The sequence below is a fragment of the Lepidochelys kempii genome, chromosome 6 (genome assembly GCF_965140285.1).
Source record: "Lepidochelys kempii isolate rLepKem1 chromosome 6, rLepKem1.hap1, whole genome shotgun sequence".
NCBI classification, from domain to species: domain Eukaryota; kingdom Metazoa; phylum Chordata; order Testudines; family Cheloniidae; genus Lepidochelys; species Lepidochelys kempii.
The window spans coordinates 96,159,109-96,183,916 of record NC_136385.1 but is presented as its reverse complement, the minus strand read 5'-3'; the positions used below and the strand labels follow the sequence as shown (position 1 = coordinate 96,183,916).

The 24,808-nt window shown below is 43.0% G+C and overlaps 1 protein-coding gene across 1 annotated transcript in view; it reads right to left on the bottom strand.

The window, feature by feature from the left end:
- The window catches only part of TSHR (thyroid stimulating hormone receptor), a 208,420-nt gene that overhangs the window by 56,953 nt on the left and 126,659 nt on the right, over positions 1-24,808 (bottom strand). Inside the window, exons 5-7 of the mRNA XM_073349347.1 lie at positions 10,905-10,979; positions 6,509-6,583; positions 3,626-3,703 (exon numbers count right to left, since the gene is read on the bottom strand). Coding sequence (XP_073205448.1) covers positions 3,626-3,703; positions 6,509-6,583; positions 10,905-10,979 — 228 coding nt within the window. The remainder of the gene's footprint in view (positions 1-3,625; positions 3,704-6,508; positions 6,584-10,904; positions 10,980-24,808) is intronic.

The following is a 24,808-nucleotide window of genomic DNA, read 5'->3' as shown; positions in this document are numbered from 1 at the left end:
CAGAATGGGAGCATGAGTAGCACTGCCACCAAGAGGTCCATGGAATAGAAACCCTGATGCCAGTGATCTGGTGGAACCTCCTCCACTGCTCTCAATGTGAGCAGAGAGCAAACCTGCTCAAGGAGCAGTATATTGGGAGAGGGATCCCCAAAGAGGAACTCTGAGGGGAGGCTGGAAGTAGGTATGGAGAAGAACTGGATGGCATAGCCCAGTCTGCCAGTGCTTAGGACCCAGCTGGTGGTGGTGATCGAGCCCCAAAACTGTGAAAGTGAGCCAGCCTATCCCCAAACGGAGGGGCTGGGGGGAGGAGTGGGGAGTGATGACTAGAACACTGCTCTGGACCAAGGAGTCAAAATGGGTGCTTGGGGGATACCAGGGAAGGTGTGTGGACTGTCCATACCTTGAACCCAACTACTTCCTCCTATGGGATCTATGCCCCTTTCTGGGGTAGTCCCGCAGTCTTGGGGAAAGAAAAGGCTGCCCAAACATGAGCTACAGATGATCCTATGGTGCTGAAGCAGAGAGTGGTGTCAGCTGTGGGGGGCATCAAAGAAGTTCCTGGTGCCAAGGAGGTACCTTGTGCCAAGTCCAGTACCAGCCCCATTTCTACTGAGTCTGGAAAGGAAACATTGGGGTGCAGCACTGACAGACCCATAGGTTCAGTTCAGGTTCAACAGGGCTATAAAGAACAAAGACACAGCAAAGTCCTCGACCAAGGAAGAGGTTGGGACAGAAAGGCAGAGGAGGTAGCATCGCTCTTGTCAGTACTGGACACAATGGATGCCCTAGGGCTGGAACAGGGGTCAACAGCACAGGATCTCTGATCTCCCTGTGCGGTGCTGGGGAGCATATGACGGGACCTGCTCCATCCTGCATACTGGCTTTCATCCTGGGCCGATGCACTCTCCTTCTGGAGGAGGAAGACAAATCCTCACAGGACCTGGAGTGGCCTTGGTTGGTCTTATGGGACCTTTTCCTCAACGACTCCTTCAACTCTTTTGAAAGGCGCTAGCTCCAAAACGCAAAGTGGCAGCACTCTCTGAACCCAAGGGTGACCTCTGATCTGACGAGGGCCTCGGTGCCTGAGTAGGCTGCATGGCCTGTTTAAGTAGATGCTGCTTCAGAAAAAGAGCCCTCATCACTTAAGTCCATTTTGTGAACCAATGAACTATATACACCTTGAAAAAAAGTAGCTGAATAGATGATTGTGAGGTTGAAAACTACATAGAGCTCCAACTCCAGCCAAGGGTGGTAAGAAGGAACTGAGGCATGATGGGAAGTCGCTGCCTCATATAGCCAGGGGAGGGGCTATGGCCATGAGGCATGAGCACCCCGCACCCCCCATGGGTACTGCTAGGCAAATTCTCTGGCTCTGATGGGCTGGATAGGCACACACCTAAGTAGAATACACAGCTTCAACTACTTGAAGAAGAACACCCTGTGCTCTTCTCTGTGGCTCAGACTGCATCTGTACCACAACAATGAACCATATTTGACACCCAAATATGGCTCATTCCAGACTCCTGTCCAGGACTCCTATCAACCAGTTTTCAAACTAATTGTACTCATGGTGTGTGACAGGGACAGCTGAGTTCAACCTATGTTATAGCAAAGTGTACTAGGTTTCAGAGTAGCAGCCGTGTTAGTCTGTATCCGCAAAAAGAAAAGGAGGACTGGTGGCACCTTAGAGACTAACAAATTTATTTGAGCATAAACTTTCATGAGCTACAGCTCACTTCATTGGATGCATACAGTGGAAAATACAGTGGGGAGATTTTATATACACAGAGAACATGAAACAATGGGTGTTACCATACAGACTGTAACAAGAGTGATCAGGAAAGGTGAGTTATTATCAGCAGGCGAGCGGGGGTCGGGGGGGGTGGGAGGGAACCTTTAGTAGTAATAATCAAGGTGGGCCATTTCCAGCAGTTGACAAGAATGTGTGAGGAACAGTGGGGGGGGGAGAGGGGGGAGGAATAAACATGGGGAAATAGTTTTACTTTGTGTAATGACACATCCACTCCCAGTCTTTATTCAAGCCTAAGTTAATTGTATCCAGTTTGCAAATTAATTCCAATTCAGCAGTCTCTCGTTGGAGTCTGTCACTCGATTACAGACCTAAAACTGGCAATTCTTCAACAAAAAAACTTCCTTGTTCATTTCCCCCCCTACTGTTCCTCACACGTTCTTGTCAAATGCTGGAAATGGCCAACCTTGATTATCACTACAAAAGGTTCCCCTCCACCCACCCACCCATCCTCCTGCTGGTAATAGCTCACCTTTCCTGATCACTCTTGTTACAGTCTGTATGGTAACACCCATTGTTTCATGTCCTCCCCCCTACTCTTGCACCCACTTACCCTTTCTCCATATAGAGCAGGGTGGAGACACGACAGGGCTCAGGACAGAAAGACGGGAGAGACCGCAGCTGCTGTCTCAACTTCCTGATCTTTTTAAAGGCAATGTAATGTACTTAGAGTCAGGTCAGCATACTTAAAGGGGCAATGCACATCTCTCTCTCTCTCTCTCTCCCACACACAGGGTGTGTGTCTCTGTCTCTGTCTGCCATGCTGTCTCCCCTTCCTCCATTTGTGTTGCCTTGTAGAGAGTGAGGCTACATTAACAACAATGCATTAACCCTTGAGGGCTCAGCCGAATGCTAGTTCATCATTTAGCAGTAAGGCATTCCCTGGGAAATATCCCATCCTCTTCCACCCTCTAACTTCATCACCTCAACCAAGCTTCACAATCATCATTGCTGTGTACAGTATTAAATTACTTGTTTAAAACTTATATTCTGTGTGTATGTATAAATATATATATATATATAGCTTTTTGTCTGGTGAAAAAAATTTCCCTGGAACCTAACCCCCCCTATTTACATTAATTCTTATGGGGAAATTGGATTCGCTTAACATCATTTCGCTTAAAGTTGCATTTTTCAGGAACATAACTAAACATTAAGTGAGGAGTTACTGTACTTGCATTGGCTCTCATCAAGCTAGCACACTAAAAATAGTAGTGTAGCCAGGCTAGCATGGACAGCAGCAAGCAGTGGATGGGCTAGCCTTGCTGAGTACATACCCCAGGTGTTCAGGCAGGTTTGTACTTGACATATCTAGCTAGTGCCACTGTTTGCAGCTGCCTGTGCTACCCCGCGCTACACTGTTTTTAGCATGCTAGCTCCATGACAGCTAACGCAAATATGTGTGCACTAGCTGGGAATCATACCCCTAGCTTCAAGTGTGTTACACACCCTTGACTATACCTGTGTTGCAGCTTTACCGAAGTAGTACTGCAAACCCTTTCCCTCTGTGCTCCTTTCTACAGCTCAGACCTTGCATAATTGCCTATTGCCCACTGTCTGTTTAATCACTTTCTTCTTGTTATTTCTGCTATTAAAATACTTTGGCAGTGTCAATTTAAAAATTGACATGATCCAAGTCACTGTGGCAAAGAAGAAAACTATGTAAATGAGACTATGAATAACATTTGTCTCTGGTGTTTTTCTTTTACAAACCACTATAGATTAGGGCTGAATTGTTATTTCACAAGTCACAGTGATTTGCTTCAGAGACACAGGGAATATAACAGTCATGTGAGTTAAACTGGTAGGACTTACAGTGTAAGGGATTCATTACACAGCCCATGGAACGCATTTGCAGGCACTGAAGTCATGTAAGGATTATCTGCAATTTCACTGCAAAAGGAGACAAAAGGCTTCACTTTGCAATAAAACATCTGCATAACAGAACAGACCTAGTTTGAATCTTCCATTGTTAATGATTCTCTGATATACAGCACAATAAAATGCAAAAAATACATAATAAAGGGTATAGTTCAACAAGTTATATGTTCCAAATGTGCTGGAAGACTAAAATGCTTCAGCTACCTAAGAAGTGTAGGTATCCAGAATACCAGTACCATTAATTGCTTGTATAAAATAGATGGGGTTTACATTATTAGCTAATAGTATCAGAGGGGTAGCCATGTTAGTCTGGATCTGTAAAAGCGGCAAAGAGGCCTGTGGCACCTTATAGACTAACAGACGTATTGGAGCATAAGCTTTCGTGGGTGAATACCCACTTCGGCGGATGCTGAGGAAGTGGGTATTTACCCACGAAAGCTTATGCTCCAATACTTCTGTTAGTCTATAAGGTGCTACAGGACTCTTTGCCGCTATTATTGGCTAATGTGTGCCCAGCCTGTGTGGTTCTTTTGAATAATAGCACAGCCAGGTTGCTCCTTTCACAAGTTAGGGAATTAGCAGATAAGTAAATAACAACAATCACCACAATGTTAACTAATTTATCCCAAGTAAAGTTAAAGATAAGATTCTAGTTTTTGTGAAGAATACTATGAAAGAAAAGATCACAAATAGACTAAGCTGTTCAAGATAAAAACTGTCTTCCTATGCGTCTGAACTACACCTAGTACAAAGGAAAGGATGAACAGTTAACCCTGAAATGCACAGAATCCTAGCAGCTGGAAAGGACCTCTAGTGGGTCATCTAGCCCAATGGCACATCTCAACTTAATGGCCCGATAATTGTCCCACAGTCCATCACATCCCCAAATCCTTTGCAACTACCATCTCCACAGCTCTCCTGTCTCAGAGCTAAGTGCTATTGGGGCAGGGAGGGGAGGAAGGATGAGGGAAAGGGTATAGTTTCACCATGATTGGGTTTGAAGGCAGGATCGAGCCGGGTGGTGATATGATGGGGAGGAGTAAGGGAGCTAATTGTTCCTTCCCTACTCTTCCATAGCTCCCACTGGGTTCTAGCTACCGCAAGATTCTGCAGGTTTTGATTTTCTTCAGCTAGTGGATGGTGTGCTCCAATGGACACCTCCTCATGGCCTACTTGAGAGTAATTCCCCATAGGCTGAGAAACCCTGGTATAGTCCATTCCGCTGTATGTGGCAGGAGTTGTTTCATTACCCCTTGAGGTATAAATACATGATACAAGATGCTAAAATTCAACTTTTATCACTACCACCTTCACTCCAAACTTTTTCCATTTTCTCACACAATATTTTGGGGCTGAAATTTTCCATGCCTGATCTCAGCCCCCAAAGTGATTACCCCTCTTTCTCATTATAAAATTTGTTTAAAATTGGTTCAGCTGGTTTTGAGTTATTCCAGCATGGATCTAAAATATGTTTTACCCACAGAGAGAAAATCAGAAAATCTGCGACTCAAGAATGGCTAACAGTAAAAACTGCAAACTTAGCTCAATTTTATAGCTTTCCAAAATCTAAGGTTCAAGCCAAGTTTGAAGAAAAGACTTTTAGTCCTTTTACAGTTATGAATCTTTAAATTTGGGAATCATGAACACATGGGGTAAAATGTTTCTGTTCTTTACATAGTGTTAATTAAGTGCTATTAGAATCAGAAAACTGACTAAGTAAAAGTGATATCTTTTACTCAGCAAATATGCTCATTGTCTTCTCTTCACAGAGAATAAATTATATTTAACATCAATTCTTTCATTTAGACTAGTGTTGAGTTATGGTAAAATTGATGCAACTCTCTAGAGAAGATGAACCCTGTATATTCTTGCTGAATCTGCCTACTTTAAAAAACATTACACATTTATTTTAATAAATTCCTGCTAGACCTGCAGAACCAACATAGGTACAGAAGAGTGAGCTGGATTCAATTCCACCTGGTTCATCATTTATAAAATTGTTTATTAAGTTCCAAGTGCAGAATTTTTCTTGTTGGTAGTGATGCATGAACCAGAAAGAATATCCCCAGTTGAATATGCAGGGCCATCAGATGGAAAAAAACATCTTTTTACTTCTAACCTGAGCACATTTTATCCAAAGTCTCTGAGAATTATAAACATGAGATCCATGGCATCACTTTTAAAAGTCACTTTTCAAAGTGGACCTGTACTTTCAAATAAGGCATCCCAGAATGATGTCTACAACCAACAGCACCTTAGCTTAGCAAGAGGAATCATTCCAGAAAAGACAGCAGACCTTGGTATAGGACACGTGCCGCCAAAAAAACCTGAGTTAAAGACTGCTGCCATTAGAAGACATGAAACCAAACTGCTTCAGAACAAGGAAGTTATAAGTTCCATTACCCTCTTTCCTAGCTTTGTTTGTTTGCTTTTTAAAAACATCTTGTACTTTTTCTAAATTAGAATGTGAATGTGGAGCAACCAGTCTGCATAAAATAAACTCCTTGCACTAAAAACTTTACTCAGAATGTGAACTGAGGCCAGGCTGCTATTTTCATTTATTTATTTAGTGGTTTGCAGGTGTTCAGTTAACGTTTTCCCTTTGTGTTTTCCATCTCTCCAGCTCTTGCATTTTGTGGGCTCTGGACCAGAAGAACAGAGAAAACAATGGAGGGAGACTGGTTTTGCTGGATTGCTAGGATACTTCTTTCTGGTAATTATTTGGCACCTCTCTCTAAAATGGGAGCCTCCACTGCGGAATTGTTTGGGACCTGACTGTAGCACTGTTCTAACCATATCTGCAGCGCAGACACTTACAGTAAAAAGTTCACATCAGCTGAATAGATTTTGGTGAGGTCAGGAAATATCGTAATTCCAGTGTTGAAAATTCCACTAAAACAGAGGACAAAATAGAAAAAGAGAAAGAATTAAATTTAATTAATCACTACACAAAAAAGACGCTATAGGTTCAGACCATTACACAGAGCTGGATGGAATATGTTTATTTTATACTCTCCACTGACTGTCAACTCACCTATGAACTATTTGTACCCAAATGTAGGGCTATGAACAACACATCATAAATCAGTGTGGGGTTTCAGAGAGATATTCTGTAAAGACTTTTCCACCTCTAACTACCAAGACTCTGTGATTACACAGGTTTGAACTAAGCCACTTATTATGTAGCTCCCTTCCTTTATTTAGCAGCATCAGCATTAAAAATGTTCCATGCCATCTCCTTCCAATTCTCCACAGGAGTGTCAAGAAGCACTTTTAGCAACTGGGTAGAGTTGAGGTGCTAAGGGCACAAACCTACTCCCACTGAAATCAATAGCAGTGTTGTCATTGACTCCAATGGATGCATGATTAAGCTCTAATACAGCAGTAAGACTGTCAATGTCAGGAAGATGTTGAGAAAGTCAGAAAGTCTTTAAGAGGAAAGGCAAGGTGGAGACTTGGAGCAAACAGAGGGAGCAAGCTTGTGAGGGTAGAAAGAAAAAAGGAGCAGAGAAAAGGGTCAGAGAGTAGGACCTTCATGCTTTTGGGACAGTATGTGGTACAGACACACAGAAGGGAGAGAAAGTGAGTGTGTGTTCTGAAAGCAAAAAGATGGGTCAACATTCAGAAAGAGATGACGAGAGATAGGGCTCTTGGAGATGGAGAACAGAGGGCCCAAATCTCTGTTCCAGCTGATATAGTCAGTGCAAGGAAATGGCAGGTAAGGGAAGGAAGAATAAATGTGGCTATTGGCCACATTTGTACCTCCTGATATTTTGGGCCTTGCTGGGGGCCAGGACCAGTCCCCAGAATAAATGAGAGAAGTCGCAGAACTAGGGTTGACAACCCTCCCGGATTGGCTGGGAGTCTTCCGGAATCGGCCTCAATCTCCTGGTGACTATTAAAGGCAATCTGGGAGATTTTAATAGGGCAAAGTCCAGTCAGCAGGGCTAAGGCAGGCTCCCTTCCTGCACTGGCTCTCCGCGGCTCCTAGAAGCAGCCAGCACATCTGGCTCCTAGGTGCAGAGGCGGCCAGGGAGTTTTAGTGTGCTGCCCCTGCCCCTAGTCCTGACTCCATAGCTCCCATTGGCTGGGAACTGTGGCCAATGGGAGCTTCAAGGGTGGTGCCTGCAGGCAGGGGCAGTGCACAGAGCCCCCTGACAGTCCCTGAGCCTAGAAGCCGGACATGCCAGCTGCTTCTAGGCCCAAGATAAGTGCCACCCAGCCGGAGTCCACACCCCTTGCCCCCTCCCACACCCCAACCTCCTGCCCCAGCCTTGAGCCCTCTCCTGAACCCAAACTCCCTCCCAGAACCCGCAACCCGTCCTGTACCCCAACCCCCTCCCCCAACCCTGAGCCCCCTCCCGCACCCAAACTCCCTCCCAGAGCCTGAACCCCACAGCCACTCCTGCACACCAACCCCCTGCCACAGCCCAAAGCCCCCTCCCACACTCCAAATGCCTCAGCCCCACCCCCCAGCCCAGAACCTGCACCCCCTCCCACTCTCCAACCCCCTGCTCAGCCCGGTGAAAGTGAGTGAAGGTGCGGGAGAGCAAGCAACGGAGGTTCATATTCATTCCCCATCAAAATGCCTTGTTTCAAAGCTTCCCCATGCCTTTAGTTGATGACACTTGGTGTCCCCAGGACCCAGGTAACATCCTTAATAAGTAGTTAATATTTATTTTTGCATGTGTTTTTTCCTTCTCCCTCCTATTATTTGTCATTTGTCTTCTGTGAGTGAGAGCTCTGCAGGGCTCACTGTGTTTGAAGAGCACTAACCCATTGTAGGCACTACTGTAAAGAAAAGAATGAAACAACAAGGCAGCCTTTCATTATCCAAGGAGGCCCTAGGAAAGAATCTTTGAATTACACAAACTGTGTGATCTTTAAACTACACACTCTCCCCTTCCCCAGTCTATGGAAGGAAAAATATGTCCTCCATGTTTTCTTTGCCTGAATTATGTAAACTGGGCTCCACATAATAAGCTGGTGACACTAAGAACTCTTGCATAATGACAGGTTTCAGAGTAACAGCCGTGTTAGTCTGTATTCGCAAAAAGAAAAGGAGGACTTGTGGCACCTTAGTGCCACAAGTCCTCCTTTTCTTTTTACTAAGAACTCTGCCATTCCTTGCGGCTAAGATTTGTTGTTCAAGTTCTGCTTTGAAGGAAAAAGATCTAGTTTTCCAGGTCTGCCCCAACTTTACAGGTATGCAGTTATTTTTCTTTAGCACTGATCCCTTTGAGAGTGAAAGTAAAGTACAAGAAAACACTACTCTGAGCTTAAAGGTGACCTGCAATGGAGACAAAATTGTGTTTGTGCCTATTTTTATAGCTTTATGGTATATAAACAAAGACATGAAATTCATGGTCCCTGCCTTCCTACGCCCCCAATCTCCTGCTCAAAATCACAAAGATTTTTTGTTGATATTTTTTCATTGTAATTTTGGGTCTCATCTACCTGGTTGGGTTTTTTTTGTTTTGTTTTTGTTTGTTTGTTTTTGAAGACTCTAGGGACAAATGGAGGAGAACGCCTCCAGACCCATTTCTGTCATAGAACTTACAGCAAATTGGGGCCTAATGATGAACTTGTCAGCTGTAGCTAATGTGTATTGTTATATGTAAACATATATATATAATTAAAGTAAAAACTACATATTTCTGTTGTATCTGTAACAGTGGGCTGGAGAGACTAGGGCCAAGCCAACCTTGATTACAGAATGAGATCTGAGGGGAATCAGGAAATTCCCTATGAAAAACGGAAGGTGGCTGCAGTAAAGGGGGATCCCAAGTCATGCTGATGGACTCTAGAGGGAGAAAAGAAGAGGGTTCCTGTAGGATCATTACACCAGGGAGTTTGGAGGATAAAGCCCAGTAAGCAGGAAGCCCCTAGGGAGTACATGACTGTGTTTGGGACTGGATATCAGAGCCTCAGTGAGGGAGAACTGGGAGATCAGACTGGGATGGAAGAAGAGCCCTGGGGGTGAAAGAGAATGCCAGAGCTAAGTTTGGACTTTCTTTGTGGTGTTGGACTTCCGTTTGGACCTCTGGGTTCTTGTAAACTGGTGCTGGTATTAAACTGGTGCCGAGAGGGGTAGTGTTAACAAAAGAAAGCCTCTGTGAGTTCTTGAACGGCCCTGAAGAAAGTAAAAACCGGAGGTGAAGAACTTAAAGAGGAACCCCTGGCCAGCACTGGGTGCTCAGTAAGCAGCAGTCTTTTTTACAGTATCCCTCTTCTCAATCTTTCCTATAGATTGTGTTCAGCATTTCCCTCTCTGGTAGTGGAACAGGCGGGGCACAAGTTGAGTAGGGGCAGGAAGAGGTGGGGCCTTGGAGGAAGCGGTGGAGTGGGGGCGGGGTCTGGGAAAGAGCCGGTGGTCGAGCACCCCCCTGCACTTTGGAAAGTCAGTGTCTGTGTACATGTCCTTAGTTGACTGGAGGTAACCCCTTTTCAGCTCATGGGAGGAAAAGAGCCTTTACCATTCTGTCACAATTCCTAGAAGGGACCATTCTAATAATCTACATAACACAGCCCACAAAATTTCACTCAGTAATTCATATCCAATAATTTGTGGTGCAATATTTGATTTCATTGATATTACTGAAAGTATAGAACAAGCAGCAAATAAAAGGAATAAAAAGCCCAAACTAAATTCCCTACCCCTCCTTCATGGCAACTTTAAAACACTTTTGCAAATACCCTCCCTCTCCCCCCACACCTCCATCAGTTTTCTGGAGGAGATGTCAAATAGAGTTCCTGATTAAGTGTGAGTATCTACCCCTTTCAGCAAGAGCAGTCCAAGTTTATTCTGGTGTAATTACTGTAATGAAAAAAGTAAATATGGAAAATGAATACATTTATTGTAATGAATAATGTAACAAAGAATTAGCTATCCAGGTTCTGGGATGAGGGCTGGGCTTTTGAGACTAATGAGAGCCAGAGTCTTGGCCTAATTCTAGCCTAACCCAACCTCCTACTCCAGAAACAAGACCAAAAGGGCATAGGCATTCCTGGGACTCCCTTATAAAACAGCTTGCAGCTCTTTTCTTGCTTGCAGAGCCTATAACTGGCCTTAGTTTAGTTGAATGCTTACAGTAAAAGAAAACAGGGAATAAATTTTCCATCCAGCTCTGAAGGGAAAAAGAAATTGTTACACTGTAGTAGGGCAACATCTACACTGAGAATAATCTCTGAAGATTAAGTGCCCAGTACTTACAGGTATTTTAACAGTGGGAGGTTCTTAAAGGCATCTGGATCTATGTAATGTAGATTTCTAGCATTGCGAATTTCTCTGTTAAAAAATAGATACAAATTAGCATATTAGCAAAAAAACAAACATTTTAATGTTCATATTTGAAATTTAAAATAAACAAAACAGCATAACACTAAAGTGAACTTTCAGAGAAACATAACTCCTCTGCTGAGCTCTTGCACTGGACTGCATCCCAGTAATACAACAAATTGACATCACTCAGTGGAAGTGAGCATGTTTGGTGTGCACTGCTACATTACAGCATCATCATCTGGACAGATCTGGTTTTGGACACTAATAAGCTTAAGTAATGGGGAGAAAGCACAGGGCTTTGGCTTGCTCATATGCACACACTGATTTGTTCAGGAAATGTCAATAAAGCTATTGAAATGTGTGTAAGGTTGAATGCTAATAACATTCCAAATCAAAGGGAGCATGGGAGGAGGTTTGCGTGTCTTGGAGGATTGGGTAATGGGTTGGAATTTTTAGTTTTGGATATGGAGGAAATAAAGAGAAAACTAAGATTATAAAATAGGATTTTATTTCATGTGAGGCCATTTTAGGGGCCCGTGAGTGCCAAAGTTTCTTTTGTTAATACTCTCAATTAGTTTCCACCTTCTCATTTAAATTTAGTAAGTATAATAATAAAAGTTAATCTATACAAAACTTAAAATATCTGAATTAATAAGTATACAGGAGGAAGCATCTCCATTGGGGCAGGACTGGAAGTTTGAACACCATCATTCTATTTTTGGTTCTGTCTGTGACATGCTGTGGCATCCTGCAGTTACTTACACCTCCATGCTGCAGTTTGCATGCACAGTAAACTGCGAATAAATACTACTATTTAGCATTTGTTTTCATATTCAAAGCGCTTTACAAACATTAAGCCTCATAATCTCTCCTGCTGTTACTACCTACACCATAATGTAAGAAAGATAGGGTATAAAATACAATTAGTTAAGCAACTGCTTAACTGATTACTTGTTCCACCTTTCTCGGGATTCTTTTAATTTTGATTGCTTAACTAAAGAAAAGGACTTGAGTTGAATTTAGTCTTAAAGTTTTATTAAATTTCCTAACAACAGCAACTAAGTGTATAGTATATAAGACAAAAATAGTACTGGATTATGATTTGGCAAACAGACTAGGAAATTGATTGATATAGCCATTCATTGATATAGATTGCAAGGCCAGAAGGGACCATTGTGATCACCTAATCTGATCTCCTGTATAACAGGCCACAAAACATCCCCCAAAATATTTCCTAGAGCATATCTTTTAGAAAAACATCCAATCTTGATTTAAAATATGTAAAATTTTCAGAATCAAATCACATAGCTACAACAGATAATAACACTTATACCTAATCAGTATATTGGAAAGGTATCTTTGTTTAAAGTTTTGACTAAGAGACCTTGAGAATAGAGCCTCACTTGTGCTAACTGGTTATTAACACACTAAAGCATAAGACAATTCAGTCACTTACATGCCAATTCACCAAGGTCTTCTTCTCAATGGATCTATAGTAGCCCACCCTTTTTAACCTATTTCCCCACAAATTACCTTAGACCCAGGATCTAACACTCCTAAATATCTGACATTTATGACAGACTGTACAGGCTGATTGCAGTTCAAGAGGCTTGTACACTTGGTCTGTTTTATGTTTTTAAGCACCTAGAACTTGAACCTAGACACCATGATAGATACATGTACAGTGTTCTAAAATTTTAGTTAACAACTGTAACTTGTTCAGTTTTAAAGCTCCTTTACAACTATCATGATTGTAATCTGTTACAAAACAAGGACACACACTAACTCCGTGACAATCTTTAAAGCACATACACAACATGTACATTTCCTTACTAATTCAGTTTCAGGAAATGGTCAATTGATTGATTTGGGTAATCACAGAAGAGAAACACTGTGTTCCTTATCATCAGATCTTTACTCAGCCATCAGCTTTCAGCTCAATTACTGTTCACAGCCAGAGCTGACACTGTAAACACAGGTGGAACAAAGGATGGACCTGACTATAGTCTTTCCCCAGTGTGCTAGTGGGCAACCCAAATTGCTGGAAGATAGAAAGAGACAGTTAAAGGAGTCAAATGTCAGGGGGTAGCAGTGTTAGTTAAAGGCGCCTATTCAAGATAGGTACTTTGTTACGAGACTAAAAAGATATCAGTATGAATGCACCTCCTTTCTTTACCTTACAGGATTGTCCATGAGGGAAACCCAGTCATTAAAGTTTACAATGTTTTGACCAAAGCTGTATCACTTACAGTTGACTTCCTTTTTACACACACAACTTCATTTAATGACAATATCACATTACATCCTGTTCCCCATTTTTCCCTCCACTGTATCTGGCAATCTCTCAGAATATTTTAATGTTGAATATCAATATATTCATTCAAAGACAGGGAAAAAAGAGAAGTCTCTTTAGCAGCACCAGTGGTACATTCTTGTAAAAGGCTGCAGCAACTCTGTTTCCTCTTACTATTGAAGTCTAGCTATTAGACCCTGAGATTTATTTTCTCAGTCCTGCATTCTATCTTTTCTAAAAGACCTTGATGCTTGGGCAATTCTTAGATGATAATAATATATAATTTTGGGGCCCTAGTTACTACAAAAGAGATGATGCAAGGTTTAGTTATGCAAAACAGGGCTCCTAGAAACCATTTGGTCTCAGCACTTGAGGAACATATCAGTGGCTTAAAGCCACCTTTGCCTCCCACCCTGATCTTGCACTGAGCAGAGTCCAGCCTGACCAGAGAATCTGACCCAGTTATTTCAATACTGTAAGATCTGGGTCATTGTCTAGAGTGAGAGCTGGGGTTGTTGTACCAATAAAATAAAAACCAGCAGGATCTTATTAAAGGGAAAAGGCAAAATGCCACATTTATTGTAAATATAATAAAGAAATATAAAACTCACACTGTCCTATCGTTACTTATTCCTTACTTAATTATATATATATATATATATATATATATATATATATATATATATATATATATATATATTCATTCATTCATTCATTCATTCATTCATACCAGTTCTGCATAGGGGTTTATAGTTACCAGCCTAGAGGTTGCTCGTGACAGGGTACTGGCCAGGTAACCTGTACACGAGAGTGGAGCGGAGTCCGTGTCAGATGCGCATCCGATGCTCCTGAAGGGTAGTGGCAGAACTGGAGACTCCAAGTTCTCAGCCCTTAGTGTCCATTTTTATAGGACTTTCTTCCTATGCCAGTCCGTGGAATTTGCTTTGTCATATCGTTAGTCATGACTGCTCCAGGACGGCTGTCAGGTGCTCATCAGCTTTCTTCATCCTTTGAATTGGTCGGGTGGATCCCAGTTTGCCCTCCGGTGGGGTTCTCTGGTTGTCTCCACCTGGCGTCTTCTTCGGCCAATCGATGTTAAATTCCTAGGCTGGCACTTCCCTGTTTATTCAAAACCCACCATTCATTCACATACATTCCTTACTTTAATAAAAAACACATTTCTTATTTCACCGAGTGTTGTTATTTTATTTGAGACTCCCTGTCTCTTGACATTCCTTCGGTATTGCCTTTCTTTTGTTATACAAAGGTGTTATTTATTTGAGACTCCCCGTTTTTTAACATTCCTGATCCAAACTATAGAAGGTGGGAGTCTCTATGTGACATTTCTATGAGCGCCAGCTCCAATTCGCGGTTCTTCATGGGTGTTACAAACAAGCATGTCAATCTCCATTACAAAGTGTCTGTTTGCAAAGTAGAGCCAATTGAACATAACGTGAAGTTAGTTAAGAAGCGTGTCAATCTCCATTACAATCAATGGAAAGAGAAAGCGGAGTCAATTAAGCCGTTTAGTCTTACAAGCGTCAATCTTAATAACAAGTGAGAAAGTATCAATTCAGAGTCAAATTGAGCAGTTTAGTCTTACAAGCGTCAATCTTAATAACAAGTGAGAAAGTATCAATTCAGAGTCAAATTGAGCAGTTTAGTCTTACAAGCGTCAATCTTAATAACAGGTTTCAGAGGAACAGCCGTGTTAGTGAGCTGTAGCTCACGAAAGCTCATGCTCAAATAAATTGGTTAGTCTCTAAGGTGCCACAAGTACTCCTTTTCTTTTTGTTAATCTTAATAACAAGTGAGAAAGTATCAATTCAGAGTCAAATTGAGCAGTTTAGTCTTACAAGCGTCAATCTTAATAACAAGTGAGAAAGTATCAATTCAGGGCCCAATTGAGCAGTTTAGTTTTACAAGCGCCATAACAAGTGAGAGAAAGTATCAATTTAGAGAACGCAAAGCCAATTGAGCAGTTTGCAAGGTACGGTTTGCAAGCTTTAATACAGGATTGTAAATCAATATTGCAGATTTACAATTATGTCAAATAGAAGAATTATAAATACAGATTTAATAAATATTATAAATCAATATTGCAGGTTTACAATTTCTTATGAAAATCAATATTGCAGGTTTACAATTATGTATTATAAATCAATATTGCAGGTTTACAATTTCTTATGAATAGAATCACAAATATTGGAATATGCCTACATAATCCCCCTTTTGACACTAAGATATACAGATAATCGTCAGTGTCACCTATTTTGTAGCCTGTTCAAGAAGAGGTACTGTGAGGCTATTTGACTCTGTGATTCTAATCGAGTGTACATTCTTCTTATCCAACAACCCATACCACACATTCCGATTATGCAGATACAATTTAATAATAAAACTATTATCAAGGGATGTAGTACTACTGACAGGATACCATTGGTGGTTGGGGACCATCCAGAGAATATATCATACCAGTGATAAGTTGTTATTTGTTTCTCTGCTGTGGCAATTCTTAACATGTCCCCATTGGTATGTATAATATGAATAGTTCGATTTCCCACCTGATCATTTGTTTGTTCCAGAAAATGTGTCACTTCTTTACTTCTTATTAGACTATCAGTAAGGTCATGCCATTGAATTCCAAGGTCAATGGAGAATTCAGCCAACCCCGCACTTAATGTCAGCTGGGACTTTTTTGGCTGTGGTAAATAGTATGTGTGGCTTTTGGTGAATATGGCACTTACATTGCACTTACATTCATCTACTGGAGGACTGCTAACACTCCCGTCTTCCCAGAATACTTCCTCCCAAGAATTAATACACACACATTGTCCATTATACAATACTTTGGTCTCATTATCCAATTCATCCCATATACATGATCCTAGTGATGTATCTTTACTACAAGGTTCTGGAGCAACAGGCAAGGTGAGGCACACCCACTGTTGAGGAGTCCATTCGGTACAACCTCTAGTGTCCAATAGCTTCCCTCCCTCCCCAGCCCACTGGCTCGAGGTTTGGGGTAGCCAGAAGGATCCCATGTGTAATATGGGAAGTGGGCTAACCTTCCATACCTTTGCCTCCAGGGACCGTTGGTGTGCAATTTTGACAACAATTTCCCCTATTAACAAGTCTGGTTTTACACTACTGGAAACGTACTGCATCCAGTCATATTGATAAGTGTCAAATAAAGATCTCTTTCTTTGTTTTACCAAATGCATCAAAACCTTAATATTTCCCGATATGACCCAGAACATTTCATGTTCCAATGTGGCAAGGGCAAGAATCTGCATTTCAGTGCATCCCATGGCTATGGCCGTGTGGTTTCCTATATCTAAACTTTTCTTGCGCACAAGCCATGTAGTAGTATTGAGCCATTGCCAGAGATTCCACTGCGCTTTTAAGTTGCCCAAACCAATTTGGACCAAGTCTACATTGGCATGTACTTGTTTTTGTATCAGGTTGTCCTGTAGTTGAGCCAGGGAGTTTAATTTGTTTTTAATAGTTTCCAAATCTACTGAGTTGGCAAGTCCTGCTCCGAACCCGCCTAGCATGGTATCCATAATGTTTCTTTTAGTTCTGGGGTGAGGGGTATCTGGAGGGGACAGTTTATGTGTCTTTATCCAGGCTAACAGTATGGGGAGAGAGAAAGGCATACACTTGGGCTCTACCTTTGATACATTTAGTCGTGTCCAATCCATGTCAATTCTTACTTTTACCAGCAGGGGGCTCACCAAGGCTTTTACCGGGGTAGTCTGGGTTTTAAATAAGGCTGGTTTTGCCATTTGTACCGGGGTGTTTCTTATAAACACATATTCTTTTTCCCAAGTCCATTCACACCCATCTGGGAATGTCATTGCATGTGTGTGACTTGGGCAGTAGACTACAATTACAGTTACAAGGTCCCCGGATTTTATAAACCCCTCCCATATATAAGGGAGCGAGGGGTAGTCTGAAAGTATGGTGGTATCTCCCACATATCCTGCCGTCCGTACCCCCACCATCCAATGTTTTTTCCTTCCTGCGGCGACTGAGATATTTACTTGTAGCCCCAGTTCCCCTTCTCCAATATATACATGTGTTTCCCCTAAAGTTGTTAATGTGAGATTAGTTTTTAAATCAACCCATCTTAAGTGAATGTCTGTCTCTTGTGGTGGAAGCCATGGTGTGTTGTTGGCTTGTGCATGTATTAGTAAGGCAGTGAGAATTGATTTACCTTGTCCCATGTATCCCGGAGCATGGATACCATTGTTATTGATGGGCGTGGAAGCGCCTGGGTGTTGTGTTTTCACCACTGTAAGTAGGGTTAACGCTTTGATCCAGAACGGGGGCTGCTGCGTCTGTTGTAGCTCTGGTTTCCATCTCCTTGGAGGCATTGTTTTGCCCTTTTGATAAGGATCAGAGCTGGCGGTTTTAAGCAGCAGTCTTTCGTGCCTGCAGGAATGAAAAATAAACGCACCACGTCTGCAGATCCTGGTTCACAACTGTTATCAGGGTGTTGTGTCTGAAAATACAATTACAGTTGTGAGAGGATTAAGTCATGAGAACAGCTTGAGTTGTGAAACGTGAACCCATTTTAATTTCCCATTCTTGTCTATGCGATAAATGAGAGGGCTGAGGCGATCAACTATGGAGTAAGGTCCAGTCCATTTCGACTCTAGTGTGTGATCCCTTTTGCCCAGCCTTAAGTACATTACCTGATCCCCTGGCTCCCATAATAGTGAGTCCCCAGGTTTTTTGTTATCCATTCTTGTATTCATGAGCTCAATGGCTTCGCTCACCCTATGCTGTAAGGTGGCTTTATCTTCCTGCAGCTGCTTTAGCCACTGCCAGTGCTCATGAGCTCCCAGCGGATTGTTTATCTCCGTATCTGATGTTTGCTCAGGGTTAATGACCAGCCTCATTGCCTGCCCGAAGAGGATTTGGTAAGGCTGTATTTTAGTTCTCAGCCTGTTGCTGCTGCGGATAGCTGCCAGTATTAGTGGAAGCTTCTCAGGCCAGTCTTTACCGGTGCGGTCCACAACTTTCCTGAGAGCTTCTTTAATAGTGTGGTTCATTCGTTCCACTTGTCCTGAGGACTGGGGTCTGTATGGAACATGAAGTTTGTGTGACACCCCCAAAGCTTTAAACATTAGGGTAAATATGTTTCCCACAAACGATCCTCCGTTGTCTGAATCAATAATCTCGGGAGTCCCATATCTGCAAACTACTTCAGAGAATAGTTTCTTAGCCGCGGTACGAGCACTATTGTCCCTAGTAGGGAAAGCTTCCACCCATCCTGAGAACGAATCTATGATTACTAGCAAGTACCGGAATCCTTCTTTACTTCGTGGTAATTTGTCAATGAAATCTATTTGGATCCTATGCCAGGGGCCCAGCCTTCTTTGATGTAGCAATTGAGGCTGGTATGGGGGTCGGGCTTTATCTCTGGCGCACTGAACACAGTTCCTGACCCATGTTTCTACATCATCTCTCATCCCCCTCCATTCTGCTACTTGCTTTAACCTTCCCAGCGTCCCCTCCACTCCTTCGTGCATGAATTGGTGAGCTATATTCACCAGTTCCTGCCTTTCAATTCTTCCTGGGACGTGGACTGATCCTAATACCTTCTGTTCCTGCCTTCGGGTTACTGCTGCTATCCCTTCATAGTCTCTGGCTATAGCATCCGCACGGTTATTCCAGATGGTTTCAGCTGCTGAGCCTTTCCCATGTGCCTTTACATGTTTGATTTTTAACTGATTGGGATGAGAGGTAACCCAGGCATAAATCCATTTCCATTCCTCTATATACGCTATTTCTTTACCATCCGCGGCTTTCCAGCCGTTCTTTTGCCAATCAAACATCCAATATTGCACTCCAATCACGCAATAGTTGCTGTCAGCATAGATGTATACAGTTTTGGGGCATTCTTCTGCTGCATACTGTTTTAAAACTTGATATATTGTGTGGAGTTCGGCATGTTGTGCCGAGCCCTGATCTAAATACCCTGTTAGCACCTCTTCTTCTAAATTTATGGCTGCATATCTGATTCTCTTTTTACCATGGATCACCATGGAACTGCCATCGGTGAACCAAATGTGTCTTTCCCGCCCCACTGTATCTAGTTCTTCAAGGGGGGGCGCTTGGGCTTGCATGATTCTCTGTTCTAGTGTAACTAGTGGACATTCATGCTTAGTCCCCCTTTCGATAAGAGCATGAGTCAGCATGTCAGGTTTAGCTACTGTGTCAGCCCGGACTCCTCTGTTTACCAGGGTTAGGGTCCATTGTGCCATCCTGGTATTAGATACCCTGCCTCCTATCAACTTTCCAGACAGGATGTATTTCAGAGGTGTATGTGTGCTCTGTATTGTAATTGGGGCACTGCCGGTAAGCGGCTCAAAGGATTGAACAGCCCATACTGCTGTCAGGCACTCCCGTTCGCAAGTGTCGAAATTTAATTCAGCTCCCTGCAATTTCTTAGATTCGTATGCTACGGGTACCAATCTCTGGTTCTCACTTTGTTGTAAGAGGGTAGCTGCCATGGCCACTTCATTAGCTGCTAACCGGATGACAAATGGTTTTGATTCATCCGGGAAGCGCAAAGCAGGGGCGGTTAGGGCTTTTTGTTTTAAGGTGTTTAAAGCGGTATCCTGGTCTGGACCCCATTCCCAATGTGTCTTTTTCTTAAGTAATTTCCATAAAGGAAGGGTGATCTCTGCATATTTATAGATATGGCGCCGTAAAAAGTTGAATCCCCCTAGCAAAACCCTTAAGGAGTGTACATCGGTAGGAGCTGGCATTTCAATTAATGCCCTCACCTTCCTTTGATCTACCTGCCTTCCCTCTTGGCCAATGATAATCCCTAGGTAACTGACCTGGGTTTGCACCAATTGTGCTTTTTCCAGGCTTACCTTGAATCCGGTGTCCTGGATTAGTGTGAGGACATCCTCTGTAAGCCTTTGTACTGCGCCTCCAGCTCCCCGAAAACCAAAATATCATCCACATAGGAAAAAACAAGTAGTCGATCTGCTGGACTTAATTGATCCAGCATATCTACCACATGTCTGTGGGCAATAGCTGGAGAGTCTTGGAATCCTTGGGGTAAGCGTTGAAATGTGTATTGCTGATCCCTTATGGTGAAGGCAAACTGGTCCTGTGAATCAGGGTGTAAGGGTATTGCAAAGAAACAGTTAGCCAGATCTATAACTGAAAAGTACCTGGAGGTGGCTTGTACTTTTTGGATAACTTGTGTCATATCTGCCACGATGGGAGCCATGGGGATGCTTCCTCTGTTGATCCTCCTGTAGTCAATAGTTAGTCGCCAGGACTGTCCATCTGCCTTTATGACTGGCCACACAGGGGAGTTAAAGGGAGAGTTAGTTTTCCTGATAACCCCCTGTTCTTCCAGGTCCTTGATGATCTGGATCAATTGTGCTTCAGCTTCTTTAGGGTACCTGTATTGTTTCTGGGGTGGTATTAGTTCCCCTACAATTTTGACACAAGCATTGATTTTACCACAATCTGTTTTCTTCTGGGTCCAGACCACGGGAAACTTTGCACGCCACTCCTCTTTCTGTTGGGCAGTGAGGGCTGCAATTGATCGGTCTCCTCTTTTGGAAACCATGTTGTTTTGGCTCTCTTTTGATAAAAAAGGGGGGAGGGCTTCCAGCTTCCACAGGGCGCTCCGGGGTAAATCGATTAGGATATTGTTTTTAAACAACCAATCCGTTCCTAGAATTACATCGTTAGTCATGTATTTTGTTTGAATTAAGTTTCCAGTTGTGCTATAGCATTGCACTGAGGACGGGAAACTTTGTACTGTGAAAGGGACTTGTGTCCATTCTTGTCCCATACTGGGTTTCCCCTGGAATGACTGCAGGATTACCTCCTGCCCCTTCCTGCCATTGTGGGGGGTTGCCTTAATTAAGGAGACTGAGGCTCCGGTATCTATTAGGGCTAGGGTAGGAGCTTGGTCTCCCTGCTGAATGTATATGTGGGGTCTCCCTCCTGGATCCCATGTTAACTTTCCTATGAATCTCCACTGCTGTGCTCCTATACCAGGTGGGGATTCTACATTCAGCGGGCTTCCCTAGAAGTATTCGTGATCCTCTGCAGGGGGAGGAAGCAAATCCATCGGAGGAGCGCTTGGGGTGGTTACCCCAGATACCCTCCTCTGCTGGCTTTGCAGTCTTAGCATTTCCCTCATGATATCAGCCATAGGAGCCTTGTCCCATTTTTCCCGATCCCCTCCCAGCTGCATTAACAATCTCCACATCATTCGACGCATATCTGGATCGAGCTTATCGGGGCATCCCTGAGATGGTCTATTCTCCTCAGTTATTCGAGCTCTGTGTGTTTCTGGATATAACCTCCCTCCTGCATGATAATTTCCCCGTCCTCGAGACCTCCCTCTCCAGGAACCTCCACGGGGTGCTAAAATTCCCTTTTCCCCACTTTCATTTGAATAGGTGACTGTTGGCTCCATGGCAGCCACATATGCCACTCTTTCTTTTTTTATGTTAGGTTTTGGTCCTGCATGTGTGGTAATTTGCTGCACCATCCCCCTTAATTCTTCTAAAGTAGCAGGATGCCCATCCTGCCAAACAGCCAGTTTCCCTGAATAATATGGTAGTAGTGACGCGGCACAATCTCTCAGGGAGGAGATGGGGAATGGTAAGGTATATAAATTGGCAATGCCAGCCACGGTTACTAGACCGGCCATCACCTGCATTAATGCCCATCGAGTAAGATAGTTCTCTGGGTCTTCGTTGGGACCCTGGGCTGAAGCTACAGCTTGGGCTATAAAATTTCTCCTGCCTATTTGTTCCCCGAAAATCGCCATTAGGGATAATTCATTGGTAGCTTCTTCTACCCTAATACGGTCCAGTGTGGCTCTTATTTCTGGAGCTGCGCATATCCCCATAAGTCGGTAGATCTCTGTAGTGGTTAATCTCTCCCTCCCGGCTAATAGGAAGGCATCGGTACACCACCGGGAAAAGGATTCCCTATTTAGTGTACCTAGGTGGTCAGCCATTGCTTTTAGGTCTGCTGCTGACACCGGGATAGTTGTGATTTGTTCATTACCCCCTCCCTCAGCGTCCGCCCTGGGGGTAGTAATGGTGCGCCGTTCTAAAGCAGCCACCGAGACTGAAGGACTTTCCTTTAGGTCGTCCACAATATCCTTCTCCCAAATTCCTTGGGGGTCCCAGTGATCCCAGGCTTCCCCCCCACAATCTGATCTTAGATTAAGGTTGGCAGGGTCCCATTCTCCTGAGCTAACAGCCGCAATTTGACGGGTGGCAAAGCCCAATTTCAATTTAAGCTGTTTGATAATAGATTCACAACGACTGTGGTTTACCGGAGTTCTGCCTTGTTCTAATGTTAGCTTTTTAACCATCCCTTGTAGGACCTGATTCTCTTTAATTAGGGCTTGGTTTTCTTTTTCTATTTGTTTAAATGCGGTAGTTTGCTCTGTCAGGAATCTTTCTTTGCTTTTGTATTCCTGCAGTGCCTCTTTTATTATTTCCATCTGGCTTTGTGAGTTTATTGCCACCACTTTCCAATTTTCTATCCCTTTTTCCAATTGGGTTAGTTTTTCCTGCAGAGAAATGTTATTTTCTTTACAGGTAGTTAGGCAGAGGTAACTGTTATTACATGCCTCCCATAATAGCCAAATAGCTGCTGCGTCTCTTTTGGCAGCACTAGAAGGTTTGTACATGAGGGTGTATTGAGCCAATCTATCCTCTAGGTCTGATATAGTACAGACATCTACAAGGACTTGTTCAGTCCATGGATTATGTCCATATCTTTGGAGGACTTGTTTGAAAGGTGTAATTTCTCTAATGAAAGCTGAGGGGGGAGCTCCCTCCGGTTTCATTCCTCCCTCCATACCTGCTTTACCCTGTTTTTTCTTTAACATTCTAACAAATTTTTAATTTTTCTATCACTCCTGATTTTGTTCAGTGCTTAATCTATGCTTGTTCTTCCCTGCTACCTTCTCGGAGGTCAGCAGGTCTGGTTAACCTGTTTCTCCCTGCTACCTTCTCGGAGGCCAGCAGGTCCGGTTAACCTGTTTCTCCCTGCTACCTTCTCGGAGGCCAGCAGGTCTCTTGCTACCTTCTCGGAGGCCAGCAGGTCTGGTTTAATCTGTTTTTCCTGCTACCTTCTCGGAGGCCAGCAGGTCCCCTGCTACCTTCTCGGAGGCCAGCAGGTCTGGTTTAATCTGTTTTTCCTGCTACCTTCTCGGAGGCCAGCAGGTCCCCTGCTACCTTCTCGGAGGCCAGCAGGTCTGGTTTAATCTGTTTTTCCTGCTACCTTCTCGGAGGCCAGCAGGTCCCCTGCTACCTTCTCGGAGGCCAGCAGGTCTGGTTAACCTAATAGAAATGCCTAGCTCACTGGAGCTGGCGGTGTGCACACCAATATTTACAATAACTGAGGTTTTTTACCAATATTCCCCCTTTCACAATTCTCCACCAAAATGTTGTACCAATAAAATAAAAACCAGCAGGATCTTATTAAAGGGAAAAGGCAAAATGCCACATTTATTGTAAATATAATAAAGAAATATAAAACTCACACTGTCCTATCGTTACTTATTCCTTACTTAATTATATATATATATATATATATATATATATATATATTCATTCATTCATTCATTCATACCAGTTCTGCATAGGGGTTTATAGTTACCAGCCTAGAGGTTGCTCGTGACAGGGTACTGGCTAGGTAACCTCTACACGAGAGTGGAGCGGAGTCCGTGTCAGATGCGCATCCGATGCTCCTGAAGGGTAGTGGCAGACCTGGAGACTCCAAGTTCTCAGCCCTTAGTGTCCATTTTTATAGGACTTTCTTCCTATGCCAGTCCGTGGAATTTGCTTTGTCATATCGTTAGTCATGACTGCTCCAGGACGGCTGTCAGGTGCTCATCAGCTTTCTTCATCCTTTGAATTGGTCGGGTGGATCCCAGTTTGCCCTCCGGTGGGGTTCTCTGGTTGTCTCCACCTGGCGTCTTCTTCGGCCAATCGATGTTAAATTCCTAGGCTGGCACTTCCCTGTTTATTCAAAACCCACCATTCATTCACATACATTCCTTACTTTAATAAAAAACACATTTCTTATTTCACCGAGTGTTGTTATTTTATTTGAGACTCCCTGTCTCTTGACATTCCTTCGGTATTGCCTTTCTTTTGTTATACAAAGGTGTTATTTATTTGAGACTCCCCGTTTTTTAACATTCCTGATCCAAACTATAGAAGGTGGGAGTCTCTATGTGACATTTCTATGAGCGCCAGCTCCAATTCGCGGTTCTTCATGGGTGTTACAAACAAGCATGTCAATCTCCATTACAAAGTGTCTGTTTGCAAAGTAGAGCCAATTGAACATAACGTGAAGTTAGTTAAGAAGCATGTCAATCTCCATTACAATCAATGGAAAGAGAAAGCAGAGTCAATTAAGCCGTTTAGTCTTACAAGCGTCAATCTTAATAACAAGTGAGAAAGTATCAATTCAGAGTCAAATTGAGCAGTTTAGTCTTACAAGCGTCAATCTTAATAACAAG